At 44.7% G+C, this 23,983-nt stretch overlaps 1 protein-coding gene across 1 annotated transcript in view; it reads right to left on the reverse strand.

The window, feature by feature from the left end:
- The window catches only part of adgrv1 (adhesion G protein-coupled receptor V1), a 65,308-nt gene that overhangs the window by 13,257 nt on the left and 28,068 nt on the right, over positions 1-23,983 (reverse strand). Inside the window, exons 42-88 of the mRNA XM_061279383.1 lie at positions 23,896-23,983; positions 22,825-22,903; positions 22,605-22,743; positions 22,391-22,532; positions 22,048-22,313; positions 21,763-21,938; positions 21,557-21,684; positions 21,300-21,481; positions 21,081-21,227; positions 20,928-21,008; positions 20,585-20,849; positions 20,362-20,484; positions 20,070-20,292; positions 19,796-20,000; positions 19,584-19,730; positions 19,185-19,440; positions 18,676-18,878; positions 18,233-18,409; positions 18,000-18,176; positions 17,755-17,934; positions 17,506-17,670; positions 17,306-17,429; positions 17,108-17,231; positions 16,898-17,036; positions 16,643-16,828; positions 16,347-16,582; positions 16,071-16,219; positions 15,797-15,995; positions 15,503-15,722; positions 15,189-15,428; positions 14,471-14,620; positions 14,178-14,398; positions 13,824-14,097; positions 13,593-13,736; positions 13,165-13,336; positions 12,960-13,101; positions 12,319-12,887; positions 11,981-12,244; positions 11,785-11,902; positions 11,526-11,697; positions 11,184-11,426; positions 10,327-10,734; positions 10,081-10,253; positions 9,226-9,472; positions 9,003-9,142; positions 8,248-8,408; positions 7,350-7,450 (exon numbers count right to left, since the gene is read on the reverse strand). Of these exons, the coding sequence (XP_061135367.1) occupies positions 7,350-7,450; positions 8,248-8,408; positions 9,003-9,142; positions 9,226-9,472; positions 10,081-10,253; positions 10,327-10,734; positions 11,184-11,426; positions 11,526-11,697; positions 11,785-11,902; positions 11,981-12,244; positions 12,319-12,887; positions 12,960-13,101; positions 13,165-13,336; positions 13,593-13,736; positions 13,824-14,097; positions 14,178-14,398; positions 14,471-14,620; positions 15,189-15,428; positions 15,503-15,722; positions 15,797-15,995; positions 16,071-16,219; positions 16,347-16,582; positions 16,643-16,828; positions 16,898-17,036; positions 17,108-17,231; positions 17,306-17,429; positions 17,506-17,670; positions 17,755-17,934; positions 18,000-18,176; positions 18,233-18,409; positions 18,676-18,878; positions 19,185-19,440; positions 19,584-19,730; positions 19,796-20,000; positions 20,070-20,292; positions 20,362-20,484; positions 20,585-20,849; positions 20,928-21,008; positions 21,081-21,227; positions 21,300-21,481; positions 21,557-21,684; positions 21,763-21,938; positions 22,048-22,313; positions 22,391-22,532; positions 22,605-22,743; positions 22,825-22,903; positions 23,896-23,983 (8,865 nt within the window). The remainder of the gene's footprint in view (positions 1-7,349; positions 7,451-8,247; positions 8,409-9,002; positions 9,143-9,225; positions 9,473-10,080; positions 10,254-10,326; positions 10,735-11,183; positions 11,427-11,525; positions 11,698-11,784; positions 11,903-11,980; positions 12,245-12,318; positions 12,888-12,959; positions 13,102-13,164; positions 13,337-13,592; positions 13,737-13,823; positions 14,098-14,177; positions 14,399-14,470; positions 14,621-15,188; positions 15,429-15,502; positions 15,723-15,796; positions 15,996-16,070; positions 16,220-16,346; positions 16,583-16,642; positions 16,829-16,897; positions 17,037-17,107; positions 17,232-17,305; positions 17,430-17,505; positions 17,671-17,754; positions 17,935-17,999; positions 18,177-18,232; positions 18,410-18,675; positions 18,879-19,184; positions 19,441-19,583; positions 19,731-19,795; positions 20,001-20,069; positions 20,293-20,361; positions 20,485-20,584; positions 20,850-20,927; positions 21,009-21,080; positions 21,228-21,299; positions 21,482-21,556; positions 21,685-21,762; positions 21,939-22,047; positions 22,314-22,390; positions 22,533-22,604; positions 22,744-22,824; positions 22,904-23,895) is intronic.

Raw genomic sequence — 23,983 nt, forward strand, 5'->3', positions numbered from 1 at the left:
CGACTCTAATTGTTTTTTTGTAGTCGATTTCAAAATAACCCTCTTATTATCTCAGATGGGTTCTGTCTGTTTGGAGGTCACGGTTACACCATGCGACCTTTGTTCATATTCTTACAGGTAATGATGACCTCTCCCAGGAAAGAGGTTATCAGGGTGGGAAAGAGTCAGGTGTAGACGGAACGGAGGCTTTATCGGGACCTATCTACCGCCCCGGGCTTTGTCCCCCGTTGGATTTCTCTATTGTGCCTGGCGTAAGGAGTCGACGTGTCTAGACCCTCAGGCCACAAACTAATTCATAACAGAGAACAGTGTTATAACGTGTCATGTAACGCCTTGCCTGCAGGAGCTAAAAGACTGGTTGAACAGGAAAGAAGTTTGCAAAAATAAAAGCAGATATTGATTGCAAAATTAAAAGGTTATGTAATGAGCTGCTGCTCCACCTACTTGTCCACAGCTACTTGATAAAACGGATCATGTCTATTTGATTTTCTTCATTATATTGAATATTTAACATGTGTCCCAGAAACTGCTGTCCACCTTGTCATTGGATGACAAAAAAAAAAAGACCCAGTGATGCGTTCAGTGACATGACGACAATATGTACACTCGTTTTTTTTAGTTATTCAATGTAGTCAAACTCAACATGTCCATTTTGTCATAGTGATTAATCTACTGTATTTGACATTTATTTCTTCAACAGGTAAGCTTGCTAAGAAAAACATGTTGCAAAGTCAAGGCCAAAAATGGCCACCCTGTCAGCATAATCATATTTGGAGTTCATTTAAAATACGCTCGCTTGACTAATATGCATTTCTGAACATCAACTTAATACGATGAATGGAAAATCTTTTCAAAGGCGCTTTGCAAATTCATTTGAAATGTTGAAAAGTTGGGAGACAAGCAAAGGCAACACTTGGTTAGATGATTGCAGCTCTCATCCTCCCCTGCTGATCAATGTGTGCTGACGCTATGGAAGCTGTGCAGCGGCCCGGCTATAAATAGCACTCGCCTGCATTACATCACTGACCAATTCAGGGGGGGGGGGTTACCCAAAGCTGTCTGTGTGCCAGACCATCCATCCATCCATCCTCCCTGCAAAACACTTCACCTCCCTCCTCTCCCCTCCTCCAGCCATTGTATCCATTCCTTCTAGCCCCAAGTTCCTCTTCATCGTCACCAACAAGCGCAATCCAACCCCCTCCTCTTTCTCTACCCCCCTCCGCTCCACTCCGCCTCCAACAGCTACCGGTCTGATCTAGCTGGCTCCAGCCGCAGCCTGCACCCTGGCTGGCTGTTTGCCTTTGTTTGCAATGAAATACAGCAAAGCAGAAACACAAGTATGAGACGATGACATGATTGCAGTATCGATGTGATTCATTCGAAACATTCACACAAGAACAATGTGAAAGTCAAGTCCAACATTTCTTTCTTTGAAAAGTAACGCCAAGAGAGGAAGGAGCTCTTTCCGTCGTATTCATGTCACGAGTACAGTTTGTGTTGCTGTACCATTTTTTTTTAAATTTTGCGCTACTGCCTTGAATGTTACTGCGAGCATCAGCAGTCGGCCCACGTGCTACAGTTGTGGCCAACATGCCATTTATGTGCTGAAGCACGCCGGACAAGCAGGCGGCCTGCCACACGGGGTTGCCTGATAGCTGGGTTAGTAGGCCATGCATGTGTGTGTGTGTGTGTGGACGAAGGGAGTACTTGACAAGTGAGGTTTTCAAAATCCAAAATGGCAATGGAAATATGTCTGATCTCAAATATCAGCCGCTTGCCTTGCAAAATGTTCAAGCCTGGCCGCATAGTCACAACAAGATAAGACTTTTTTTTTTTTTTTTTTTTTGGGAGTTGCAATACCAGTTGACTGAGGCCGCACCACACAAGTAAAGTTCACGGGTGTTTGGGGTAGAACCTCGGACTTCTCGCTGAGCCAGCTGTTGGCAAATAAACACCTTTCTCCCCTTTGGTGTGTTTCCCATCCAAACAACAGTCTGAGCTGAGAGCAGCATAAACATAATATACTGTCTTAGTGTGAAAGAAAATAAAAAAATAAGACAACAGCGGCGTATTCTCGGAAGGAGATTCCAAGAACATGGGCTAACTTTAGCTTTTGCTTTCCAACAGGGCTTCCTTTCGACTTAGTAGATTGACACTTTAATCAAAGAGTGTTTACTGCTGGAAAATGATATCTGCTTTTTATCAAAGAAGAATTACTTTCAAGGAAATTCTTCTTCTTTTTTTTAGACATAAGGCTTTGGGATGGAAGACACACGACGCGCACATACACACACATTGGAGAGTGAGCCGGACGAGCTTGTCAAGGTCAACAAAGCGAGCTTACTATGCACTTAGTGGCCGTACACCACAAGTCGCAAAATAGAATCTCGACAGTCATAGTTTGACCATTTGATATGTTTGCTTTCCCCTTAAAAAAGCACAATAAGCTATGTGGACACCTAAATATGACTTTAGCACACTTTTACACACATTTCTTGTGCACTGTGCACTCCAGGTCACCCCCCCCCCCCCGCCCCCGAATTAAATCTTCATCCTCAAATTTTTGTTGTCTTCTAGTGAAATTTTTTTTTTTTTCTCAAATTGGTCCCAAATCCACCCAAACTGACACATGTGAGTAAACAACCCAAGAGCATGATAATCATCAAGCCAATTAGGTCAAGAGCAGAAACCCGCATTGCCATTTGCTGTCGAGATTTTCCCCAAAACAACACAATGGTCTCTTGGTGTTAGGCAGTCCTAAGAAGCACACTTTTGGAAATCACTCGAGACTTTTTTGTGGAGCTAGCCTGACCCCTACATGCTGATGTAGACGCTGCAGAAGCTTGCCATCGACTCCAATCTGTTTGTTTACGAGGGTATTAACGCTCAATGCCATCTGTGCCTTCAATTTCTATGTGCATGCATGTTTGGGAGATAACGACAGTGACAACTGCTTCATTTTGATATTTGCAAACATTTGCTGGAATCGGCGTCAAGTATTTATTTGTAGTTTGCGATTCACAGCAGGTTTACGGCTAAAATGATTTGAGAGGTCATTTTAGAAAAGAAAAGATGCGATTACAGTTGATATCCTTCCTCTGTCCGACCGAGACATCCTGATTCCCTCAGGAAGTTAGGCCACTCATTTCAGGCAATTAAGACGGCCGCGGCCATCAGTGGCTCTCTCGCTCGTGTTCTCGCACGTTTTCAAGCAATCTTGTGAAACTCCATTTGGAGCACCAATGAGCTCACCGCTTTCAGGGTAAACAATCGTCCTCCAAACCGACAAAGTTCACTTGACATGCGGAGTGCGGCCAAGACAAGCGGTCAAACTCCAAAAATAGAATGTTCCTAAAGGACTCCAGACCCCCGCCCCGTCCCCCTTCCACTTTGTTTATCATCAGTTCCGTTTGGTCTTTGACAAATCCGAATCAGGTAAAAGGTTGATCCGGTTGCATGAAGCGTCGCACGTCCACAAAGAAATGCTAAATGCAAAAGTTACAACCAGACGATAAATAAAGATTATGCTTTGATTGCATCCATCTTAAAATCTGCACAAAATGAATAATATAGAATTGCATTCTGCATGATACAAAAATAACTCAAGCATTCTTAACTTGCTAAATTAGCAACTTGCTAGCAGCCAAGCTAGGGGCAAACAGTAGAACCGGGCCGAAGGTGAGAGGTCGCCGTGGCCTCCTGTTACTGTTTATATGGTGCTTTTTCTGGAAATAGAGGAAAGTTCATGGAAGTGATTTGGAGGTCACCAGCTGCTTGGTCAACAGACAATTGGCAAAAACGGTGAGTCCACAAAGGGCAGAGTCACTCGCAGCGCAGGCAATGACACGGAACCCGACTTGCATTAGATTGAAGTATTCCGACAAATTCATTCCAGAAGCGGAATAGGGAGCAAGAACTCCCGTTGTTCATTTGAATGGTATTTGCGATTGTTCAAAACGTGTTTTCTTTCCGATTCCCGACCCGAGGGCTCAAATAGCAATTAACCATTCCAATGGCAAAAGCTTCCACGCGTTTATGACTTTGTTCAAGGGCGATTAAGTCAAGATTGCATTTTTCAAGTGCTGCTTGACCCTTAACCCCCCCCCAAAAAGGCAATTTTCTACTTTGCATGTGCATGTTACACAGCTAAAAGAAAAGCATCACAACGCACGATGCATTAAATCAACTTTTGACAACATACTTTGCAGAACAACACCAAAGTGGAGAATAATCCTGGTTGAATGAATTTCTCTCATTTCAAGGCCAACTGTCACAAGTTCCAAAAAATTGCAAATTATTGTTTTGCGGCAAATGGTTTTATTTGAACTCCAGAGTGCACCGCTTTTTAGTGGTTATATAATTTGTTTTGGTTTTTCCCAACTCACTTTTAAAGTTCACTTTAAAACAAAGGTCACTTTAAAACAAAGTCGTGTTTGTTTGCAAGGAGTTCCGCAGGGATCCTTGATGAGGCCTCTGCTAAGGATAATAAAACGCAAACTGGGCCAATGGACCGTCTGTAATTAGATTAGAGAAGATCATCATTGGTCAAAGTGATGAGTCACACAGGATGTCATTTCCAGAAGGATAAAACGATGTCAGACAACCAGAGAGAGAGAGAGAGAGAGCGAGCGAGCAAACGCATTTGGGTGCCTGATAATATTCCGATTTAATCCCAGCAGGAGGAGAGAACAAGTCATGATTCACAGCTAAATAAAACCCAAATAACGAGAATATTATAAGAAACAACATGACTCTGTTTTGTAGCAAATCTCGTGAAGAGACACCGACAGCATGAAAGCAAAGACTTCTCCTCCTCCTCCTCAGCCCAAAGCAAGTCATGACTGCGGTTCTCTCACAAAGATACTCATCCCGTTGTTTCCAACGCTCGGAGCCAATTGCACAACTTGCATTTGTCTCGTTCTCTCGGAAAACTATTTTTTTCCCTCCAAACGCTTGAGGGTTAAAGATAGGACATATTCTCTGACGTCAAAGCCACAAATCTCATTGTTTTTTTGATTTGATGATTGATTGGGCACGATGAGAACGGGTAAACTTCCTCAGGAAAATGTTTTATTTACATTGGTGTTAAGCTTTCTTCCCGACAAGGCCCCCCCTCCTGTAGAATGGGCTGATTATACAAGCGAACCCTGACGTGAGCCTCTTTTACACTTTTGGAAATCCCAGCAGTAACCACTTGTTGGCTCTCTTGAAATACGGGAAGGGAAGGCGGGCGGGCGGGTCGACGGGTGGGTGGGTTGAGCGTCGTACGTGGAAGAGAGGTTGTCACGTATGTGTTTACGGGCTGAGAAGCAAAGCTCTGAGTGTTGGAGCTGCTCCCGGAGCTAACAGGAAATCCTTTCACCAGAATAAGCTAAATACTTACTCAGATAAAGAACAACAGTGGGCATGCAGAGGGGGGAAACACTTAAGTGAGTCAGAATGGGGACTGTGTTATCACAACGCATCATTCAATTGTGTTTTCATTGCCTTTGACTTTAATCCAGTGAGAATTCCGAACCCTGCTCGGTAAATGCCGGATCATATTTACTGAAAGCGAACATCTGAAGGAACGCTAACTTGAAATCATGGACAAATGCTAAAGTAGCAAAGTTAGTCAATGTTTTGAGTGTACATTTTGGACAAGTACTGCACACTTGAAGGCTATTATCATAATAAAATATTATGAATTGAATATTATAAATTATATTTTATATTTGTATAAGATTATATATAATCTATGAATATTGGTGTACATATATAAGATTTTTTACACAGAAGATTATATATATAATCTATAAATAATGATCTAAATAAATATATACACTACCGTTCAAAAGTTTGGGGTCACCCAAACAATTTTGTGACCCCAAACTTTTGAACGGTAGTGTATATACACATATACATATATACATATATATATACACATATACATATATATACACATATACGTATATATACACACATATAAATATATATATATATACACGCGCACGCACGCGCGCACACACACACACACACACACACACACACACACACACGCACACACACGCACACACGCACACACACACGAGTTGGGTAAATTTCCATTCTACTCATGCAATTTTCAGTTGTCTTGCTGAGCACAGGGGCAAAGTGCGAGACCAAGTTGGAGAAGCCTTCCTTCATAGCACTAATATCTTTGATGCAAAGGCTGGCACGGGATACATTTGTATCATTTTTGGTCTCCGTCTATGTATTTTGAGCAAAAGCAGGTTAGCTTTCATTTCATGCCAATGAAAGCTAATCAGAATTTGGAGCGTACATTTAAGCGTCAACTATGTGGGCAAATGAATTCATTTATTAATGCCATTTCTGAAATGTTCCTTTCAAGAACTTTTTCCGTTCTGGCCTTTCTTGGGTCATAGTCGGAGCCATAAATCAAACCAGCAACTCTCATTTTCACCCAACAGGCAGCGGCATCAGCCCCACCACCGCAGATCAATAGTCCACTCCATCAGTTGCGATTGGCTCAAGTCCCAATGGTGCAAATCAATGCTGAGACACCATGGGGCATCCCTTGACGCAAATGACATTTATTAGATGCGAGATCATTGAACTCATATGAATGATATATTCTCTCTGTCGTTCAACGATGCGGCTGAATTACGGTCGAAATTGTTCGTAAACGCAGAACGAGTGACGACAATTCGACGCATCGAGTCCCAGCAGGAGACAATCAATTTGGACTTTGGGCTCCAGAGTCTCCAATTCAATTGGCATGAGACCAGAACACAAAAGAAAAACTCTTCTTTTCATAACAATAGGACAATGTCTTGACTTCCCAGAAGGAGGCCTGAACGTCCATTGACATGGAAAGAGAACAGGAGGGAATTTTCCATTCCAAACCCATTTAGGTCCAGGGGCTCTTTCCGGGCCATAAACGGGTTGAGCCCAAGGTGCGTAGCCCCCAACAACTCCAGGCTTATGTTTGTCAACCAAAGAGAGGGGCTACCTGTGGAAATTTACCAGTCCCGCACTTGTCACACACAACAAAAGTGAGATGGCATATCTTGCTCACTGCACTGTTCATGTGACAGCTTGCGTTTTTAATGGGCAAGAGTGCGGGGGGGCATGCTTTGGTTGTCAGGACACCGCAAAGCCGGCACATCTGATTATCCGTCTCTTTGTATATGCATGATTATTTATCAAGATAAAAAATAAACAACGGGTGGTGGCTGTACAGGAGAATATTAATGTCGCCCTTCAAAACAAAAACAGGATAGGGTGCCATGAAAGTTTCATTTTTCAATTACTGGAACGTAGTGCGGAACTCCAAGGGAAGTTTCAAAAGAGAAGAAAATTGGCATTACCTGTGTTCCGAGGCAGCTCACCATCATGTGAACGAGCAATTTGGCAGCGAACGTGGGCGAGCGGTAACACAGGACGTGTGCAAGAATGGCCATTGCGAAGGCTGGAAAGGGAAAAAGGAATTAAAAATATGTTTTAGGTCAAACGAGAAAGGTTTGGAAACTAGGAGAGTTGTGTCGAACGACAATTCTTGGGACCGCCACCAAAGCTAACCTAAAAAAATAAAAATAAAATCAAGGTGTGCCACATTCAAGTTTGTTAGCTTAGCAGGCTGCATCCTGGTTTATGGAGGATGATGAGTCTGATTCTGATTTTGGGTGGGTGGACAATTCCATTGTTGATAAAATACCGTAAATTCCGGACTATAAGCCGCGCCTTTTTTCCAAAATTTTGAACCCTGCGGCTTACAGTCAGGTGCGGCTTATATAAGGATTTTTTTTTCGTGATTTTTGTGATGACTTGATCACTTTTATACACTGCGGTATCTTGTAGAAAAAAACAACAACAAAAATACTATTTTGAAACACTACTATGGCTGCTGCTTATTCTGGCTGTGTTGCTTGTGACTATTATGAGCTTTAGTAGGAATGCACGCTAGGTGACCTGCGTCAAAGGGCTCTAAACCCTTCGTCACAGGCAATGTTTAGAAAGACATGTTAAAGTATGTTATTAAAACTTTAAAAAGGCTTTCTGTGAACGGTCTTTCTTTGTAAAAAAACGCGCATGTATGGCTTATAGTCCGGTGCGGTTTATATAAGAAAAAAACTAAAATATCCCCCAATTTTAGCTGGTGCGGTTTATAGTCCGGAATTTACGGTAAATCAATTCCCGTCACTGGAAAATTAAAATTCTAAAATGGATTCTGAAAAAAACCTCAAGCAACTGCAGTCATTGTTGTACCTGAAATGCAGATGAACCCCGAGGCATAGAAGGCCTGGTTATACGACGCAAGCGGGGCAAACTCCGCATAGGCCGTGTAGACGGACAAGTGTGAGCAGGCGCATTCCACGTGGCTGCCGCTCTCTTTCACAACTCTGCAATACTGACCATCCGATGACCAGCTAGACGGTTGAGAAGACAGACATGAAATCAACAACAAATCTCGTCAACTAGGTCGCAGCTATTTGAGCATTGCAATTCAGTTGATTTAAGATAGCAGATAGAATAGGGTCAGTGGGTTTTCCGCTTCTTTCCCAAGCCATGACTCTCTCAATCCAATCTCTCAGCGCTGTGTTTATTGCAATAATATTGCTCCGGCAAAAGCTCTAAGCCTCGATGTTAGACCTTCAGAATGTTCTCGTTAAATGGAAGGCAAGTGTGAGGATTCGCAGACAAAGGCAGAGTGTCCTCAGGCACTGCGTAACTTGCAATGTGCTCACTTAACAAGTTGACCTTGCCCAAATATGTGAGGATGGCAGATAAAGGGAAGAACACGCCACTAGTTTAGGCATTGGTCTCTTATTCAATCTCCTCACTCAGCTATGAGAAAATTAATGGGTCAATTCACTTATTTTTATTTTTATTGACCTTTCCTAATATCTAAAGGAAACCTGAAGTAAATGACAAATAGAGAGGAATGTTTGACTGTAGTAGAAATAAACTAGGGGTGTTTTTATATGCCAAGGGGTGAATTGATCTATTCCGTGGTGGGCTACCTTGCAGTGGTCTGGTTCCATAGAAGGCACATAGAACGCCCCGGTTTAAGTGGTTGACCAGAAGTGTGGATACGATATATCACCTCCATGCCATCTTCAAGGGGTCTGGATTTTCTGTCCTGGAGGCTGGCAGAGAAAACCTGCACATGAACAGAAGAGATGTTGCCTTTTGTTTTTCTTAATGGAGTAATACTGCCCCCTGCTGTTTAAAATCCAAGCCCACCTTTCCATTGAGAGCGTTTGTGGAATCATTGGTGACAAACCAGAGGTCATTTTTAAACTCTATCAACTGAACACGGCTGAGGTTGCCGCAGTCAGGGGTGGAGGCAGCCGGCACTGGCAGCAAAGTGTCCGGAAGCTGGAAGAAGTCTGCATTGCTACCTCTGAATTTGTGTCCATTGATTTGTGTTGGATACCACTGGAAGGCGGAGATGGACATGTGTGCGCACGAGCCCAACACGGTGCCCCCTCTGGAGAAAAGACACGCATGATTTGGAAAATCAAACATTTTAAAGCAGGGATATCCCAAATTCTTCTCAAAGAAAAAAAAAAGGATTCAACAGAAATATACCGTAAATTCCGGCCTATAAGCTGCGACTTTTTCCAAAATTTGGAACCCTGCGGCTTATAGTCAGGTGCGGCTTATATAAAGATTTTTTTTCGTGATTTTTGTGATGACTTGATCACTTTTATACACTGCGGTATCTTGAAGAAAAAAACAACAACAAAAATACTATTTTGAAACACTACTATGGCTGCTGCTTATTCTGGCTGTGTTGCTTGTGACTATTATGAGCTTTAGTAGGAATCCACGCTAGGTGACCTGCGTCAAAGGGCTCTAAACCCTTCGTCACAGGCAATGTTTAGAAAGACATGGTAAAGTATGTTATTAAAACTTTAAAAAGGCTTTCTGTAAATGGTCTTTCCTTGTAAAAAGACGCGGTGCGGCTTATAGTCCGGTTCGGCTTATATAAGAAAAAAACTAAAATATCCCCCAATTTTAGCTGGTGCGGCTTATAGTCCGGTGCAGTTTATAGTCCGGAATTTACGGTATTCGTTTACGATAATGTATACTGACATCTCACAGTGACGGCTTGTGATGGTTGAGAATGCGAATCGTTCGGTCACTTCCGCCAGGTGGCTGAGGCCCCGCGTGTCGGCTCGACTCGGGTCGGCCAAGGTACACAGCAGGTCATAGGTCAAATTGCGGCTGCTTTCATGGAGAGATGCTCCGTCGGACATTGCGAGCAGCTAATTTGGAAAAGAGAGAAATGCAACACAGAATAGTAACAAGTGACACCTGATGATGTCACAATGGACTCACCTTTTCCAGAGCTTCAAGCACAGCCGTCATCTGCTCTGAAGACAACGCGGAGGCGGTCAGATCGATGAGCCCTCGCAACACCTGGTTCAGTGTTGCCGGGTCGAGCGCTTGATGCAACTTCCCGACAAAGGCCCACGTAGCCGCACTAGCAACATTCGAAACGAGCGTCACGTTCGCCCGGCCAAAGTCGCTGTGCACTCTGGCGCCCCTCGTAGCATCGAACAGCTCCACTTGGAAACGCTTTGGCCGAGGGAACGACGAGGGCAGGTCGGGGGTTAGATAAATGTCCACCGATGTGTTGCGCTGACCCGGGTCAAAGGTCAGCTCGCCTTCCTGCTGAGGGAAATCCAATCCTTCTTTAGCGGGATGGATTACAAACGGGCCGAGCACCACCTCTCTGGAAAGCTCCTAAAGCGGAAATACATTTTTCAATGAGACCGATTTCCATCAGCTCTCCATTTTTATTCGTCTGAAATTGGAGTAATTAGTAGGAACGAGTATTTAGAGGAGTTATTTTGTACTCTATTCATATCTTGTGAGATCTTCTACCAGGATTGTCACCGCTGGTTGAATAGACAAAATGAGGTCGACTGAGCATTGCTTTCGTCTCACACCAAAGCTTTTGTGAGCTACTGATAAAAGTTGAGAAGATGAAAGCGGGACAACAATGATTTTTGTTGAGTGCACTCTCCTCCTTTCATCTCCACAATATGACAAAGTGAAAGTGCGTCTGGCTTAGTAAAGTGTATTCAAGGTCAAAGAAGAGAAATGAAGGAGTTCTCAATAATAAATAAAAGATAATAATAATAAAATACATATTATATAATAAATAATAAAGTGGAATAATTGTGTCATACCAGAGTACGATATCGTACAGACATGGTTGAAGCTGTGCTTGCTCTTCTGTCCACCTGGAGACTGAGCTTTGTGGTCGTGGGAACGGCGGTGGGAAACCTGTGGCCAAGGTCAAAGTACACGACGCCTCCTGGATCGTCACTCTCCGCCAAGGTGATGTTGGCAAATCGGCCCGTCTCATTAATGGTGGCGCCCGAGCCCACCTGGAAAACCTCCACCAAGAACCAAGTCTCGTATTCTGGTTCCTATGGAAGCAGGAATAGAATAAATCGACAACAGAATAAATCGGAACTTTACTAAAATGGATATAAATCAATTTCCAAAAGATAAAAGTCGGGTCTCACTTCATCATCTCGGACCTCCAAAGTAAAAGCACAGACGATCTCTCCTTTCCTACATAGGACAAATCCCGAAGTGCGTAGTAGTTGTTTGGTCAGGTCGAGTCCGTTGCTGACAAGAGTCGGAGCTGCGTCGTTCAAAGTCGCTCTCCAGAAAACTTGCAAGTCCTCAAAGGCTCTAAGCCAGGGAAAAAAAAAGGCCTTTACTCAAAACGAATAGCAAGTAAATAATCGAACACCAAATTAAGACAACACAACAGATCACCTGTTTTCCTGCCTTTGAACAAACAACTGAACACTCTTGTTGTCTGAATCTTCATCCAGAACCTGGCCCATCAGAGAATAGTGACTGAAGCCTACAATACCGTTATGGAAGTCACTACCTGTTCAAACAAAGCTTCATTAAATAACCAGCTAAATGATCTGTATACAAATCAATTAAGCACATTTCAATTTCTTACCAAGGATGGTGATCTTGGAAAAGGCCCCAAAGTCCCGGTGTTGACTCTCAGTGATTTGCGCCCCACCTTCAGGATCACTGAGATAGATAAAGAACACCTCCTGGCCTTCCGGTTCCGAGTCATCCAGGATGAAAAGAATCACCTGGGTCTCATTCTGCCCGGCCGGCAAATGCGCAATGCTGGACTCCAAGAGGAAGTCTTGATTCTCCTTCGCGAGAGGCCAAACGGGCTCCAGCGTGAAAGGGAATGGAGTCGTGCTTCCGTCTGGAGGAACCCGAAGCCATGCACGTTAACTCAAAGTTGGATTTGAAAACTGATCATCGAATCGAGGGAAGTACCTCCGAACGCTCGTAGCTTAACTCGTACGTCTCCGTCCACGCTGTCTGACCTGCGCACCCTGAGGAGAACCTTTCGCTCCTGTTGGCTTTCTTCATCCTTGTCCTCTGGGACTTGGACCAGACCGGGACCGATACTTAGCACTCCGCTGGTTACGTCACTAGCCAGGATGGTGACAGTTGCCAGACTGTGCGATGGGTTGATTCGAGGGAAGACGTCAGCCAAAACCGAATTTGGACTAAGAACTTCAACATGAGTAAGGTTGACGTGAAAATATTCATCCGGCTCGGACAGCAAGTCATCCAGGATTGACAGCTGAAGGGAAATGCTGCTTTGGCGAGGAGAGTCAAAAACCAAATGGCCCTTTGGCACGGCGACAAAATCCACATCTGCAGCGGCGCTGCCGGCTATGGTTGCGTAGGACAGGCGGGTGCTGTTGCTCCGAGAACCGTAGAGCTTCTGGACTTGGAGCCTTATCGTTTGAACGTCCTCCTCGATGACCAGCTGGCGAGATTCTGGCGAAAATTGGTAGATTCCCAGCGGCTCCACTTCTGCCAATGTGAATCCTGACCTGTGCAGAGAACAGACATCTCGTTGATTAGATCCATTTTCGATGCATTCGTTGGAATAACACAAGTCTCACCTGAGCTTGACAGTGTTGTCTGCAGTCGTGCCAGAGGTGGCGCTAGTGAGGTATAACGCATGCGCAGTTGGCTGAGATGCATCAGCCACGGCTGTCAGAAGTATCACCTTTGTCCTTTCTCCATGGGAGAAAGCCAAGGAGCCTAAATTTGAGGAATGAGCACAAGTCAAACAGTCGTACGTCTTCAACCTTGTGGTTTTCTCACCTGAATTTGGCACGATAGTTCCAATTCGAAAACCAGGTGGAGACTGTCCTGAAGGATACCCTGCTCTCCACTGGACCCTGATACCCCCAAACAATCCGGCTCGTGTCACCTTTGCCTCACATTTCCCTGTATCGACGTCTGGAACGAATAAAGCTAGCGAGGCGAAACCCACCTGGTAGAGCAGAAAAAATGTTAGTACCGTAATTTTCAGACTATAAGTCGCACCGGAGTATAAGTCGCACCAGCCATAAAATGCCCAAAAAAGTGAAAAAAACATATATATGTATATAAGTCGCTCCTGAGTATAAGTCGCACCCCCCACCCAAACTATGAAAAAAAACGAGACTTATAGTCCGAAAATTACGGTAAGTGGCTTTTTTTCCATCAGCAAAAAAAAAAATTGAGTTCTATTCTATCCACTTACTAACCTCTGAGCTAGCAGCTTCTTCTGGAACAGTCACCGTAGCAACAGAGGACTCGTGATTGAGAAGTGGCGGTGTGCCAAGTAAAGGACTGAGCATTCTTACATGAGTAAGCTCCACAATGAATCTCCCACCCAAAGACAAAAAAACCTGCCAGAGAAAAACCGGTCAAATTGACGACAATACACAAAAAAACGATATTTTTAATCCTGATTGTCTGTCAAAAGTCATTCCAACCCGGCTGCTGATGTGTAACGCGACCGAACCGAAGGCCTGTCCCTCAGTGAACAAAAGTTCTCCATCAGCTTGTCCTCCCACAAACACGGCCGTCACCTCCTCTGTCCCGCTCGTGATGCTGTAGCCCACGCTTACGTTCCCAAACAGCCCGGCGAGCCGAGTGGCGTTCAGTACCAGAACTCGCCGGACCTCTGCCCCGCTCCCTTCCACAACTAAAGACTGTTGTTCAGGATTCAAGGCGAAAACACCGTGGGGGTCGTCATTAGCGGGCACCCTGAAGGATTGACGAGAAAGACAGATTATTCCCGGATTTGATTTGTAACCCTGAAAAATCGGTATAATCACACAAGTAACCTAATGTGCGTGCGCAAAAGGATGGAATTGGCCTCCAGGGTAGCGCCGCCTTCCACTGCTGTCAGTTGAACGGTGTAGACCTCCTCCAGTTCTGGCACAGTGTCAGGCCGAAGGCTAACGACTATTTCTGCCTCGCGCTGGCCTTCCGTGATTAGCACGGAGCCAGAAAATTCTAAAAAGTCCCCGGCCATGTCAAAGTCGGAATGTATCTGCCAGTGAACCTGAAACGTGAAATCAAAATGTTTGCACTCAGCTTTGCTGAAGCCAAATTTGAGCCTTGAAAAGGATTTTACCGTCACGTTGCCCATGACCCCCTGCCGGCGTGTGACGGGCAAGGAGATGTTGAACGGCCCTTCTGCTTCTGTGGGTTCCTTGTAGACACTTTCTCCAAGGGCATTATCTGTAAATTGAACTATGCCGTTTGGGTCCCCGAATTTTTCAATCTGGAAACAAAAAGTGTATTCATTGTAGTGTTTACATTGCAAATCAGATGAAGTCATGTGCTACAATAATACAAAAGAATATTCAGTTATTGTATAAATAATAAAATGATATATTGCATACCATAATATTCAAGCAATAAAATAATAAAATAAAATAATATACACTACCGTTCAAAAGTTTGGGGTCACAAAATTGCTTGGGTGACCCCAAACTTTTGAACGGTGGTGTATATATTTATTTAGATAATTATTTATAGATTATATATATAATCTTCTGCGTAGAAAATCTTACAATATATATGTATACTAATATTCATATATTATATATAATCTTATACAAATATAAGATATAATTTATAATATTTAATTCATAATATTTTATTATAATAATATTTACACTACCGTTCAAAAGTTTGGGGTCACCCAAACAATTTTGTGACCCCAAACTTTTGAACGGTAGTGTATATATAAATAACATGATGTATTTAATATATTCCTTGAATATCATAATATTCAACCAATATAATATTACTGTTACAATTAATGAAAAAAGAAAAAAATCAATTGCCTTTAGTGTTATGGATCCAGCCTGAGGGTCGATGTCCACGTGTCCAGACAGAAGGCTAAGCTCTATGACAAATTTCTCCTCCACCTCTACTTCCCCGTGAGGGAGGATCCGAAGCGCGATAGTTCGTGTGCCTTCCTCCCCGTCACTGAAGAAAAAAGATCCATTCAAGGGCTCCCGGATGTCCGTATTGGATGGAAGGAGAGGATCTCTGCTGTTTGGACCGAGGATGGTCCAAGCAACCTTGAGAGGGACGATAAAAACCCCAGATTAGGATTCGGGACTAGCACATTAGATGGGAAATGTTTTTGTGCTACCGTTGCATTGCCCAAAAGACCTCCTGCCCTCTCCAAGACCAGCGTGAGTTTTCGGGTGTCGTTCGGGTTGTTGATGGTGATCAGGCTTTCGTTGAGGAACCGCACCACCCCGCCGGGAGAGTCGCTTTTCTCGATGGTCACCCTGACGACCGTGCGAGAGCCGAGGATCGCTCCACCCGTGGTCCCAACCAGCAAGATCTCAAACATCTCTGCGTATTCGCTAACGGAGACCATTTCAAACGTCACTCGTGAGGAATAAACGACCACGCCTCGATTCCATATCAGGGTTCTCACCTTTCCGTGTCATCTAAAATTGTAACGTTAACGACCCCGATTTGCTGACCGTTGACGAACGTCACCGAGCCGTTGTTTGCGACGTAGTCGAGATCAGGGGTTGCACTCGAGCCTCTGGAAATGTACACCACTGAGACGGTTCCATAAGAACCTACAGTCCTCAAGACTGGGATCAACAAAAGCCCTGCATCCTCCTCAACTGAAAGACACGAGCGAGAAGTTGGTCACGGGACTTTCCTGAACGCAAACGACTCAAGACTTCATTGGGACTCACCTGTGATGTTGATGTGGTCCTGCTTAAATTCCAAGATACCCTCAGCGTTGTCGTTTGTCGGTATTACAATAGCAAGTGATGAGATGTCGCCTATGGCAGGAGGCTGGTCCAGTTGAAGTCCCGACTCGTGGACTGTGTAATCTACACCACTGACCAGTAGGAGGAGACCGAGATTGTAAATTCACTTCGCGGGCCAAATTGAATTACACTCCGGGCCAAACTTCGCCCATGGGCCATAGTTTGACACCCCTGCTATTCCGTCGTACTTCTTTGTACCTGACATTGACGAGATCCACGTCAGTAATGTTGACGTAGAACGTCTCGGGCCCCTCTGGAAGGCTGTCGTCAAGGATACGCACTGAAACGTGGCGTGCTGTCAGACCCGGGGTGAAGAGCAGCCGTCCCGAAGCGGAGGCAAAGTCCTCGCCGCTAACTGCTGTGCTGCCTGACGTCTGGTAGGTGACCCAAACGCTTCTCAGACTGCCCAAAGTGCGACTTATGGTCACGTTCACCTAAAGGAAAACCAAACCGTGCTGAACGTTTGTATTATTTTGGGTGCCGCTAGTTCTTACGATTCCCTCCTCCTCGATTGCGCTTATCTGCTGCTGGTTGAAGGAGAACACGCCGTAAGGTTTGTCGCTGGCCGCCATGGTTATTCTGGCATATCGTGCACTGGGGCTGATTTCCAGTCCCGGGGTCACGGACGTCAGCGTTAACTGGAACTGGCGACGTTCCTCGGGAAAGGCGTCATCCACAGCCTGGGTTTTCAGTGGACAAATTACGGTACTGCACGTAGTCGAAATAATATATCCCGCATCGGTCAGTACCTTCAGGATGAAAGACGCAAATGATTGCTGGTCTTTTATAATGACTGAGCCAGAGATGTTTACAAAGTCAGCAAGCAAAGCTGGAGTGATATTCCATTGCACCCGGACTTCACCAAACACACCCGGCCCACGGACGAGGCTGGAATAGACCAATTATTTTCTCGTATTAAAACTCAACACAAACGCGTCTTCCCATGATGTTGACCTCACTTGACAACAGCACTGCCGTTATAAAACCCTTCGGGTTCTCCAATGAAAATATTCTTTGAGGACTCCGCCAGACCTACGATTCCCAGGGCAGCCTTGTCTGCCACGATGGTGACTGTTGCTAAACCTGGAGTGGAACATCGACAAATGAGTTTGTCCAATCGACCTCGGTGGGAGTTATTAAATGATTTTCTTATCTACCGTTGAAAGGGTCAATGACAGCAGCGCCGTCAGTCGCAGGAAAGAGCTCGACAGTGAAGTGTTCATCTCCTTCCAGTAGGCCATCAGCAAGGGCTCTTATCACAAACGTCTTCATCGAGTCAATCTGGAAGAAAAGAAAGATCATTTTCGATTGACCATTTTAATCTCGCCTATTGGCGAACCTTCCAATCGTGTTGTACCTCAGTGAAGACAAGCGTCCCATTGAGAGGTGAAAGGTCATGAACTGCCCGTCTTTCCAGTTGCCACAGCAGTGTCACCGCCCCCTCGCCTCTTTCGCTACGCATCACCGCCAGTTCGGCGACGGCAGCGGGATCGTCGACAAACTCCGGCTCGCTCACGGTAACCTTGGAGAAGAAGGAAGTTGTGTGAGACAGGAAAACAACCACAAATCCACAAGGTGTCCACAAAGGCTCGTAGTTAGCTCCCACCTGAAGTTCTTGGAATCCAAATCGTCCTAGAGGTGAATCATTGGGCGGAATAGTGACAGTGACAGAGGTCACCTCTCCCAATCGAGCGCCGCCAATCACCCGCAGCAAATTGACTTTGAACGTCTCCAGAGCCTCCACAAGGTCCTCATCCGAGATGGTGATAGCAATCACAGCTCTCCGCTGGAAGAAGCAAAGCGTTAGGAACTTGTCAAAGAGCTCCCATTTGAGAACTTGGATTTATTTACCTGTCCATCTTGGAAGGTGACGTTACCCGATGAAGGGCTGAAATCATTCAGATCAGCAGTAAGGGGTTGAGCTTCCCAGTAGGCAAGCAGTCTTCCACTGGCACCAGCAAGTCGCACCACGGTGAGCTGGAAGATGTTGTCAGGTGCTGGCATCTCATAGGCCACCAACGAGCTCGCCTGAAAGAGGGGTACAATTTATTACAATACTACATTGCGGGGAATTCTGCACTTACTTCTGGCGTGACAAACTGCAAGATCCCGCGAGGGTCGTCATTTTCCTGGATGGTTACTTCAGCTACTTCCATGCCAGGTCTCTTTACAGAGGGTTGGCCTGCTCCGGCTAGTCCGCTAACTAGCTTCACACTGGTGAGATTCACCAGGAAACTCTCTGACAGTTCTGGGATGTCATCCTTAAAAAATAAAATAAAATAAAATAAAATAAAATAAAATAAAATAAAATAAAATAAAATAAAATAAAATAAAATAAAATAAAATAAAATAAAATAAAATAAAATAAAATAAAATAAAATAAAATAAAATAAAATAAAATAAAATAAAATAAAATAAAATAAAATAAAATAAAATAAAATAAAATAAAATAAAATAAAATAAAATAAATGTACATTTTAGGTGACACACATATGATTATTTTTTTGACAAAACAATGAATTATTACCGGAAGGATTGTGATGGTCACAATGGCCACAGTTGCTCCTTCTGTCATAATAAGCGTGCCATCTTTGGCAACATAGTCCTGATCTGCAGAGGCCTGGTTGGCTGGAGGTTGGTACAAGGCTGGCCTGGTCTCATAATGTATTTCCACCTCACCAGAGGAGCCGTGCTCCCGTACGATGGACAAAGTTAGATTGACTGGAAAGCCTGCAAAGTTTGGAGAAAGTTATGACGGAAGACAACACGAACAATTGAGGAATTTCCGTCACATTGTGAATTGTTAAAATACTCTCTTGCTGTTTCAGACTAATCTGACAGCCTTCCCAGATGGATTAAGACAAACTTTGGGATTAATGATATCCTGGAAACACTAAACGAACTTTTTACGGTAAACCTCAACATGTTTTTATCTTCTAATCAGATTTTCAAAGGACACATCTGAATACAATCAAGCTGGCTTCTGGATAGCAGTGAAGTCGAAATATCTTCACAGAAACACAACCTTTTGCTTACCCAACGGTTCTTGTGTTTGAGTAATCTGAGAGTCCAAATGCCATCCAATCACCCCGTAGGGGGAACCGTTTGGCAGGATGGCGAGGAGCGCCAGCGCTCGCGACGGCTCGATGACAGCAGCCTGTTGGATGTCCTGCAGCTCCACCGTGGTCACATCCATCAGGGTGATGCTAACGCTCTCCCTTAGCTCTGCCACGCCATCCGCTAGCACAGTCAGTGCAAGGAAGGCAACCGACTGACCTTCCGAGAACGTAACCTACGAGGACCACAGCAAATCTTCAGATTTAGTTTAGGCAAGTTTGAGTTGAGATGAGATGAGATGAGAAAAATGCCCCCAGAAATATTCCTGTCTCCACAGTCCATAACGTTATGTAATATTACTGAAGTCTATTTCCGTACCACTCCCGAAGTGGGATAAATGTCCGTCAGGCTCCCACTAGCAGTCCAGTGAACGGTCAGTCGGCCAAAAGTTCCCCTTCTCCTCTCCACGGTGAGGGAGATCTGATGATTCTGCTCCAACTCCTCTACCTCCAATGAGAGAGAATTCTGGAAAGGCCAGGCAGTGTATTAAATAAACAACATGCATCCAAGAAAATGTGACGTTATCTTGCCTGCGCAAATCCAATCACTCCGTGGGCGTTGTCGTTGCTCGGAACCTCCACGGTCACCTGACCCCCGAACCCAATCTCTGCCCCACCCTTTGGATTTTTCAGGCGGACCTGAAAGTGCTCTTGCTCTTCGGGAACGTCATCATCGATGACGTTCACCGCAATCTGTAGCTCGCTGTCGCCGGGTAAGAAATGCAACTCGCCAAAACTGAGGTGGAAGGAAACAATAAAAGAGTTTTGTGGAAATGAGACAATCTATGCAGCCTGTGATATCTACCTGGGTATGAAGTCAGATTGATTGGAGACTGAAGTTAAGAGATAAACTCTGGAGCGGTTCTCCTCAGAAGAAGCTAAGAGCGTCTTGGTGGTGTTGAGGGACGGGACCTTCAAGGAGAGGAATCTCCTGGCTGGTGGGGCCTTCAAAATGACGTGGAAGAGGCCGGCATCAGAGCTCCACGAGTACAGTGACGAGCTATTTCCACCGCCGAGCATAACGTAAACTAGGAGAGACAATTGAAGCATAAGTGCCGGCCACATTATTAGGCACACTTCTCACGTCTTGTACTTACTGAGTCCGGAGGGAGCAATGAACGGGTGGATTGAGGTGAGGCCCGGGTACGTGATGGACTGCTGCAACTCAGGAGAACGTTGCCCTAATCTCCACAGGAGCACCTCACAGGAGGGAAGAACATCTGAAAAAAATGACGCATATCCAACATACAATATATTTATGAAGGCTATCCCGAGGAATTGCTTGTATGTCGCCAAACGTCCCCAAAAAAACGACATCACCTTGAAGAAGCACCAAGAAAAGTGTGTCCTCTGCTCTAGTCTGGACTGTCTCCACTTGGCTGATTCTGCCTGTGGTGGGGAAGGGCTGTGGATTCCCAAATCTTCCACCGGTCCAGCGAAGGAGCAGGCAGCCGGTCGTCTCACCGTTTAAGCAAACTACTAAATAAGGAGCTTGCGCGTGGGCCAATGGAGTCACACTGACAATATGTTCTTCAAAGTCCAGCGTCTGCAGCAGGGTGAAGGAGCCGCTGGTCCAAACAAATATCTGTAGCATGAAGCGAGAAGACAAAAAGGGACATTTACAACAGGAAAGGTGGAACAAATGGACAAGATCTGACATCACCTGACTCGATGCAATAAGAAAATCTCTGTCGTCAATCGAGAAGTGTTTGACTTCCGATGCTTCCACGCCTAGGATTTGTTCCTACAGACCGCAAAAGTCAATCGATCCAAAAACGTGTCATGATTGATGAGAAGCAATAAGTGTTGTACTGACCAATGAGACATTGAGGTCCTTGTGTAGTTTTAGGATGCTGAGATTGGCCGCAGGGGCGAAGGGCATGCCGCCATGTGTGATGGCGATGTAGCTGCTGTTTTGAAATGCAAAGCCAACGCAAGAACTTGGCTCCTCAATCCTAGCAGACTGGAAGGGAGAAACCAGATTAGCATTACGGCACAAGGTGTCACCATGAACTTCCATTTTCGCCCGATTTACCTCTACTGGCACAAAGACTCCTTGCCATTGATAGAGCGTGGCCAAGGTGTGAGAAGATCCTACGGCGGGATCTTTATCAAGTCTGACGGCAAGGACGGTTGGCATTCCGGGGACAGAGCACCATGTGGACGTGGGGCGGTCTTCAAAGCTCTGATACAAAGCCATCATGGGGAGAGGGCCATCTTCGAGACACAATTAAGGACAAACAAGATGTCGTGATGTTGCTTCATCTTGGATGCAAATCTTTTTGGTATCACCTGAAGCAACAGCGGTGGCGGACTGCGTCTCCCACTCCACACTGACGGCGGACTCCAAACCATTACTGCGAGACACCGTGAGGAAGATGGGACCACCTCCTTCCTTTGCCACCACTTTTGTGCTACTTCTGCACAGGAAACAGAAATCCATACATTTGGCCATTCCGCCGTCGAACTCAACTAAAGCGATCGTATGAATCGCCTACCTATCGAGAGTGGGTCCGATACGGAACAAGCCGGATGGGGCGAGGTTCTCGAGGACGGTGATGACAACGTGCAGTCGATCGCCTAGACGCGCACCGGCGGTCGGGTTGGACAGGATCACCGTGAACGTTTCATTGGCTTCGGGCTCGGCATCCAGCAATGCTCGGATCTCCAGCGTCTGAAATAAAACAAGATCTGCGATATGGCCGGTACCAGGTATCGGTACCTGGTATCGGCCCATCCTGACAAAAGACTACTGCAATTCCTCCAATCTCAAGGTTAGTCACCTTAAAGCGAACGCCATCCTCCAGCTCCACAAGCCCTTGGGCTGGTACGACATCACCGTCGGCAAGACTACCATTGGCATCCGTGATGATGAACTGCACGGTCACGGTACCGACCGTGCCTTCCTCTGGGTCCCGAAGGACATAAAGGGTGGCGACGCTCTCGCTCAATCCCAGCTGAGATGTGGGCTCCTTGAGTAAGTATGGCCCGCTGCTGTTAAAATATAAGACGCCGTGCCCGTCGTCGCTCGCCAGGATGGTCACGGTGGCTGGAATACAAACGAATAGAAAGTGGGTCGAGGATTTTTCTCTTGGCCGTTCGGAGCGTTTACCAGCGACGACTAACCTGTGGTATTGGTGCCGAGTTCGAGACCGGGCGACGGATCGGACAGTATCAGCTGGAATCGCTCGGCTCCCTCCGGAACGATGTCGTCGACGATCTGCACCTCGACAAATTTGTGTTTTTCACCGTTGACAAAATGGAGCACCTGAGTAGACGGAAGAAGATTTCTATTTGAAACGGTCTTTTGGAGCGTCCACGTGTTTTGGCGCGGTTGTACCGTTTGGCTGATGTTGTAGTCCAGGCCTTGCTGGGCCTCCAGGTTCTGAGCGTACAGGAACAGAGAAACATTGCCATATGTGCCTCTGTTCCTGTAGGCCACCAGAGTCAAAACACCCAAGGTTTCATTCACTTCAAACCTGGAAGCCAAATATGAAATATTAACATCAGACTCTTTGGATTGGAACTTAAGCGTGGCGACATCATAAATGTTTTCTTACATGGTGTTTGTCCATTCGATGACTCCTCGAATTCCATCATTGGCAGCAATGATGACCTCCGCCACCAAACCCTGAGTGTCTACGGCACATGACGAGGATTCATATTTTACATTTGCATATATTTTCAACTTTAACAAAGTAAACTCTAGAAGCTCTAAAAGGAGTTTGAGGAACCATATTTCAATGGCCTTCCCTTTATGAACAAGCGGCTAGGAAGCCCAACTATGGTTTTAGTTTGCTTAGTTAATCTGCTCTCATGTAAACAAACCATCTCATTCTTTTCTTTTTACGGGAAGCATCACCCTCTATCCAAACCACATGACTCATGGCCATGTTTGATTTCTCATTCATAAGCTCGACTCTAGCACAAATTAGGGCAAGCGATGAAGCGGTAACAAGCCAGCTCACCGGTAATAAAAATATACGGGAATTAAAGGCGATTCTGTTGCAGTGTAAACAACAGTGGGAGCATAGATTACCTGGTAATGTGCAATACGCGACTTCTATTCACACAGAGCAAAGCAGTGAGGATTGTGAGAAAGTATACAAGGAAAGTTATTTAGACAACAATCGTGTCAAATGCAATGCACCCACAATTGATCCAAATAATTAAAATAAAATAATAAAAAAAAAATTTGAATAAAAAAAAAGCAAATAGATAGATAGATAGATAGATAGATAGATAGATAGATAGATAGATAGATAGATAGATAGATAGATAGATAGATAGATAGATAGATAGATAGATAGATAGATAGATAGATAGATAGATAGATAGATAGATAGATAGATAGATAGATAGATAGATAGATAGATAGATAGATAGATAGATAGATAGATAGATAGATAGATAGATAGATAGATAGATAGATAGATAGATAGATAGATAGATAGATAGATAGATAGATAGATAGATAGATAGATAGATAGATAGATAGATAGATAGATAGATAGATAGATAGATAGATAGATAGATAGATAAATAGATAAATAGATAAATAGATAAATAAATAAAATAATTTAATAATAATAAGGATAATAGAGGAAAAACAATTCCATTTAGTCTTGTACCAAGTTGCGGAGTGGTGGCAAGGGTTGTTAGGAGTACCGCAGATGTAATGTTGACCAGAAAGTATTCCTGCAACTCTGGAGTATCATC

Source organism: Syngnathus typhle, linkage group LG5 (assembly GCF_033458585.1).
Source record: "Syngnathus typhle isolate RoL2023-S1 ecotype Sweden linkage group LG5, RoL_Styp_1.0, whole genome shotgun sequence".
Classification (NCBI taxonomy): domain Eukaryota; kingdom Metazoa; phylum Chordata; class Actinopteri; order Syngnathiformes; family Syngnathidae; genus Syngnathus; species Syngnathus typhle.